The sequence below is a fragment of the Merops nubicus genome, unplaced genomic scaffold, assembly GCF_000691845.1.
Source record: "Merops nubicus isolate BGI_N331 unplaced genomic scaffold, ASM69184v1 scaffold2906, whole genome shotgun sequence".
NCBI classification, from domain to species: Eukaryota; Metazoa; Chordata; class Aves; order Coraciiformes; family Meropidae; genus Merops; species Merops nubicus.
Window position 1 is genome coordinate 36,081 of NW_008616753.1, and position 6,730 is coordinate 42,810.

The 6,730-nt window shown below is 47.3% G+C and overlaps 1 protein-coding gene across 1 annotated transcript in view; it reads left to right on the plus strand.

The window, feature by feature from the left end:
* Positions 1–1,575, plus strand: part of TANC1 (tetratricopeptide repeat, ankyrin repeat and coiled-coil containing 1) — a gene marked incomplete at its 5' end in the record, with an annotated part of 36,045 nt that extends 34,470 nt beyond the window's left edge. The window contains one exon of the mRNA XM_008942913.1: positions 210–1,575. Coding sequence (XP_008941161.1) covers positions 210–1,575 — 1,366 coding nt within the window. The remainder of the gene's footprint in view (positions 1–209) is intronic.
* Between the last annotated feature and the right edge of the window lie 5,155 nt (positions 1,576–6,730).

Genomic DNA, 6,730 nt, shown 5'->3' on the forward strand with positions numbered 1-6,730 from the left:
AGGATTTAGGGCTGGGTCTGCACTTTCACTGTAGGAAAGCATTTCCTGGGTTGGAGAACATCCAGCTCTTACATTGTTAGCACCTGCAGCAGGAGGTGCCGAATCAGAATATTCCTTTGAAAGTGTCACAGGTGGATGAGTAGTAGACAACATGGAGACTCAGTTGTGCCTCGGTTTTTATTAAGCTTGCTGCTGCTTCTTCTAAACAGAAAGCTACTTGCTGCTCTTGCTGACCTACGCGAAGCCGCGCAGCTCTGTCCCAGCAATCAAGAGATAAAGCGTCTCCTGGCGCGGGTGGAAGACGAATGCAAACAGTTCCAGAGAACACAGCAACAGAAGCATCAATCTCCACAGCTACCACAGCAAATGAACAACTCTGATAACGAGGAGGAGGGCGCTACGCAAGGTGTGAATGATAATTTTAATCTTCAGGACAGGGAGGATGAACTGCCCAACCCTGATGAATCCGTTTCCGCTCCGCAAAAGCTGCAGCGTCCCTTAGCTGCTTCATCATACAGCAGGACCCCTCAAGAAGGTGTCCAGCAGAAAGTGAGATCTGCGTCCCCTCAAAGCAGAACAGGCAATAAATACCTGAGAGAGCCAGGCCTGATCATGCAGCCAACAAAGCAGGCACAGATTGTGAAAACTAATCAGCACCTGAGCTCCACCCAGCCTGGATCAAAAATGGGAAGCAGTCAGTGTACTACAAAGACACCTTTTCAGCATCTCCCCCAAAGTCCCTTGCCAGTCCGGCACACTAAAATTCAGCATGCGGGTGGGACAGGCACATTGTCACCTGGCAGCGTTCCCACAGGCCCCAGTTCTGAGCTGTACACAGAGAAGCTGATGTCCAGCCAGTGTTCCCACTTACAGCGTAACGAGAACGTCTCTTCTCACGCCTTTGCAAGTAAGTCTAAAACTGCTGACAGATCACCAGCCCCTGCTCAGATGAATTTCAGTGAATCCAGGCAGCCAAGTCCTGTGACCAGTGGTGTCTCGTCTAGCTCTCCATCCAGTAGTATGATTCTTGCCACCTCAGCCAGCAGCTTAACTTCAGCCAGTGCTTTTTCAGACAGTATTAAGGGGCTGGGCCCTGATGTTCGACTCAAGGAGAACAGTGTTGGCCAGTTTCAGGGTACTGGTGCTGAACACAGACCTCGCAGTACCCCGTTCATGGGAATCATGGATAAGACTGCCAGGTTTCAGCAGCAAAATACGCAGTCCAGTCGCACGTGGCACTCTCAGGCAGCGGACGGACTCTCCACAAATGCTGCTTCTGGGGGCGTTCAGCCTTCAAATCCTGAGCAGTCCTCAGTCAGACACTACCAAACTAAAATTTCCTCTACTGGTGCTGCCCCGGGAGAGAGCAGCCAGAACGGTGTGCAAGCTAAAGAGCGCGAGGAGCTGAAGTGCCAAATACCCACCCGCTGCCCAGAGAGCAGAGCCCCGAGCCAAGCCCCACATCCCTGCCCAGAGGCTGCGGCCACACAGCCGCCGCCCGGCGCCAGGGAGTCACCGCTGAGTCACGTCGCCGCTACGAAACCAAAGCGATCGTTCATTGAATCCAACGTCTGAGGAGTCCCCTGAGCACTCACAGCTGAGTCCCACCTCTGCCCGTGCAGTGTGTACAGACTCTGCTGGGCTGCTCGGCGCGTGTTCGGGCAGAGCCACGCGGGCCAGTACGTCATGGGATGCAACCACTGTCCACTGCTCCTGCCACCGCAAGGCAGGGACACAACTGGAATAGCTGATCAGTGTAGGAAGAGTCAACGAGGATCACCCCTCCACCAAGCAGAGAAATCCTTTCCATGACACTTTTTACCATTAAATAAAACTTTGCTTTTACACAGGGCTTTAATCTTCTGGGTATACGACATCTCACTGCTTACTCGTGTAATAACTGTGCCTCTGTAATGCTCAAGTGCTTACTCCTCAGCCCAGTGTTAAGGGAGGCACCTGCTGTGTAACGCTCAGATCTGTACGTGGATGCAGGATTTTTTAAATCAAAGATAGTATTTTATCACTTTTCTAGTGGGAGCTAATTTGGGTTGCATGATGTACATTTAGGGAGCATAAATAATTTGTGTATGAGTAAACTATAAGCAGCCATGTTTTGAGATGTAAATAGAACTATTTTTAGTAACTAGATGAAATCAAGTAAAATAAACAGTGACATTTGCATGTGTATTGAAAGGCTGTGACCATATTGGTTATTGCACTGAAGAACACAAGGTTATGGCATATTAACAATAATCGCACTTTATATAGTTTATCTAATCGCCTGTGGGTGCTATCGTAAAGCAGAATGATTTATTGCTAATTTGTGAAAAAGGTACCGCACCGAAATGTCCAGTAAGTGTTTTTATGGCAAACCTAAGGCATTGATGGAGCTGAGATGAAAGTTTGAGGACGTACGTGCAGGGTGAAGAGGTGAAGTTTTTCAGAGGAGGCAAATTTTTATATTGGCGAGGACGTTCTGAAGGTGCACAGCTGCAGTGACGTTCCTGGGGTGCAGTGAGGCTGCACTGCTCCCCCTCAGTCACTCCACGGCTTGTTTGTACACAGTGTTTATGTATCTTGTGAACAGCCGTACCCGTTTTTACAAATTCTTGAGTTTGCATCATTACGCTTTAGCTTATTTATTGTTTACTGTTTCTTTGACATTTTGTACAAGTCCTATATTAGTCTTGTCCTGTAGTTCTATTTTTGCACAGCTACTGTATTTTTTCCATACAAAATAAAGACTATTAATATACCTGTGGGATGAGATGCAGTCACTGACGGTTGCTGGAGAAAGTCCCAACTTCTCCAACTCCATGTTCAGGAATAGGGAACAGAGAAAGACAGATTTTTGTTTATTTAAACTAGAAAAAAAGAAATACAGATTACATACTTGGCTATTTCTTATCTCCTGAAAGACTAAATTGGCAGAATGAAGACTCAAAACTCATAAACGTAGTGAAAATTTCAAGAAACATTCATTGGGAAAACTGTGAATCTGATACTTCATTTCTTACAGCAATACCGTAAAGTAAAAACACCAGTAACTTGACAAGTTTTTCAGTGATTTTTCTGGGAGCTTCCAGCATCAAGAACTTTATTTCTAACAAACATTCACATGATAGGCACAAATTAGAACAGAAACAATTGGAAAGAAAAAAATGGTGTTTCTGAATATAATTATTTATTGCCTTTAGTTACACTGAATTCAATTTTAATTAATTTTAACAAACAAGTTCAAAACTAAGTGGTTTAACTATTTCTGATGAGTCTCCAGCCAGCGACTGATAGCCATTTTTAGTGTCCTGTTTGGTGTAAGCATAAGAGAGTGGAGAGGAAGATTCGTCATGGGACTAGACCGTCTTTTATTGCTGATCCAGCTTTCTATTGCTTCCTTTTCATAGGAGTAGCCATCTACAAAGAAACCATCACAAGAGTTTGTGTAGCAGCTGCTCGCGCGCTCGCCGTGACACCGTGCAGGTTTTAGCTGTTTGAAAGGGACGCAAGGGAATCCCTATTTCCCAACAGCAGAGCTGAGAAAGAAAAATTACACGGTCCCTGAAAGCTTTACCGTGACCTCTTACACACTGGTTTAAGCTGCACAGTTAAGCTTACTACAATAAAACTTTATATAGCAGTATTAAGGTCAAAGTTTGGCTCAACTTTTTCAAGTGTGCTGTACTTGAACTAGTCCAGGCTGGTGCAGCAAGCGCTGTCCCTTCCTCCCTGCTGCAGCGGCCCCGCTCCCGGGTGACAGGGGACGTGCTCTCCCGGCCGCTCCGCCTGGCAGGGCCCTGCCTGGAGCTCTCCCCGAGCAGCTGGGCCGGGCGCGGGGCGGGGGCAGCCAGGGACACGCCACGTGTGGGGCTCTGCAGAACGGGCCCCCTCCCCACTCCGACACTAATGCTGCGATGCTGTAGGGATTTCAGCTGGCCTGGGGCTTTGCCTCCCCGGCTGTCAGCAGCAGAGCTGTGCCGGGAGGAGACGCTGCCCGAACCGGCCCTTCCTGTCCCACCCAGGGGACTGTCTCTGAGGAAGTCGTGGGTGGAGGAAATATTTGTGGTGGAGGAATTCTAGACGGCGCAGGTAAAGTTGATTCCAAAGCTGTGAAGAGGCCTCCTCAGAGCTGCCTGCCAAAGGGCCCTGTGCCTTTAGCCTTCCGCCTCTGAACAGCGAGGGGCTGGCCAGGAACCGGCTTTGGCGCCCCGTGTTTGTACAACAGACCTTAATCCGTGCCCTGGGAGAAAAGGTGCCTCTAAAGAAAATGGGGTGCTGCTTATCGAGCTGCCTGCAACTGCAGTTGCTGGGCTCTGTTGGCGATGTTTAGATCTGAACTGCGCTGAAGATGCCATCGTCCGACTCGCCGAGCATCTGAGCAACGTCCTCTCCCACCCCAGTGCTTACAGAGAGACATCACAAGGTCTGCACTGCTAGCTAAGGACAAGGGGAGGGGAAAGACAAAGGTACTGAGCCATTACTGCACATGAAACAGAGCTGGGGAGAAAACCAGCATGTCAGTTAAGGAAAAAAAAAAGAGTACTTGAGGTGGAAGAATTCCCTGCTGAAAAAAAAAAAATCAAAGCAATGCTTTATCAAAAAAATGCATAAACGGCATATTGCTGTTAAAATTAGTGCATGTCTTTGATTAATAAACCCATTAGATTTTAATGACAATTTAAACATTTCCATTTAGCTGGATCCAAAGTTTTTGAGTAACTTTTAAAAAATAATTTTCACTTCAGGATCCCTTCATAGTAAAAAAAGGATAATGAAACCTGACTGTGAATAGAAACAGAATGGCTGTGGCTGGAAAGGTTCTTAATTGAGTCCAACCATCATCCAGCTCCACCGGGCCTCTAGCACCCCACATCCCTGAGCACCCCATCTGGACAGCTTTCAAATACACCCAGGGATGGTGATTCAGCCACTTCCCTGGGAAGCCTGTTCCAGGCCTCGATCACCCTGTCAGTGTAGACGTTTTCCCTAATGTCAAACCTAAGCCTCCCCTGGTGCCTCTTAATACCCTTTGCTCTTGTCCTGTAGTGCCCTTTCCCGTTGTCCTGTCGGTCGTGGCAGGTAAGAAGAGGCCACCACCTGCCTCCCCACAACCGCCTCCCGGGTAGCTGTCGAGAGCAATAAGGTCACCCCTCACCCTCCTCTTCTTCAGGCTAAACAAGCACCGTTCCCTCAGCCACTCATCGTAAGACATCCTCAAGGCCCTTCACCAGCTTTGTTGCTCTTGTTTGCACCCCCTCTAGAACTCGACGTCTTTCTTGTACCCCAGTGCTCACAATGCGGCCTCACCAGTGCCGAGTACAGAGGGACGATCCCCTCTCGAGTCCTGCTGGCTGCACTGTTCCCCACACAGGCCAGGCTGCCCGTGGCCTTTTTGGCCTCCTGGGCACACCGCTGGCTCGCGTCCGGCCGGCTGTCAGTCGACACCCCCAGGTGCTTTTCTGCTGAGCAGCTTTCCAGCCACTTCTCCCCAAATCTATACTCTGCATGGAGCTGCTGCAGCCCGAGTGCAGGACTCGGCCCTTGGCCTTGTTAAAGCTCGCACAACTGACCACGGCCATCGGCCCAGCCTGCCCAGGTCCCTCTGAAGGGCTCCCTCCCTTCTCTGAGGGCCAACAGTTTCTCTTAAACATTCCTATTTGATTTTGTAATATACAGGGGAATAGTGAATGGCAGTAATTTTCAGCTTTTCAGCAAAATTATCTTGCTTTAAAACTATGTACCTTTATTTCAAAATTATATTTTAAAGCAAGGTCATGCAAGTCTATCTTCCTACTGCTGCTGCCTGGGAGCTCAAGCCGTTAGGTGCTGTGCTTTCCATTCCAGCAGTCAGTAAACGTTTCTGTACTTTTGAATGCTTTAACGCTTGAAAGTCTGGCCTGATAGCTCAAAACCACACAAAGTTAGTCACTGTTTACAGAGCACCAAAAAAATATACTGGTCTTTTAATGATCATATGCCCCCTTTCCTGCCCCCAAACTGGAACTATAAAACACTTGTTCTTCAGAAAACATTGTAACCATGGTAAAGTTGCTGCTTGCCTAGCTGAGTTCCAAGGTCTTGTTGAATTTAAATTAATCTCATTCTGTACAAACTTTTAAGTGCCATATACGTGGTGTGCTAAGGGCAGTAATAAGGGTGGGCTGTGGTGTCCCGTGTTCCCCCCCTCAGCCTGCTGTGCATGATTCCACTTTGCACTCACTGAGACAAGTCTGTAATTAGACCTGTAATTATATTTGCAAACACAAAAGAAGGAACATAAACAAACAAAAAAAATCAGAGCACAGCTGACACAAAGCGAGTTGCTTGATACATATCAAGCTGTTCTCCATATCAGAGATGCAATTTGGCAAATTAAACACAACAGTTCTGTTTTGTTGCACAGTTATTTAGAACAGTTTAACTTCCTACAACTGGTAAGATCTGTCTGTTTTTGTGTTCCCACACCTATCTTTACCCTTAAGTAGTTCATTTCAGTCAATATCATTTAAAGACATACCTGCTGCAATGACAGGATCCTTCATAAGCTCCCTTGTTATAGGACATAAAAACTCATCAGGGATAGTAACAGAAACAGAGATTGTTTTCACCCGCAGTTCTTCAATTTTCTGGAGAACTTTACTACGCAGGCCCAGAGACTCTGAAAAGTTAAGTCATACATGAAGTGGACAACAGAGACATGTAAGGCAAAGAGAATCATAGAATCACAGAATGT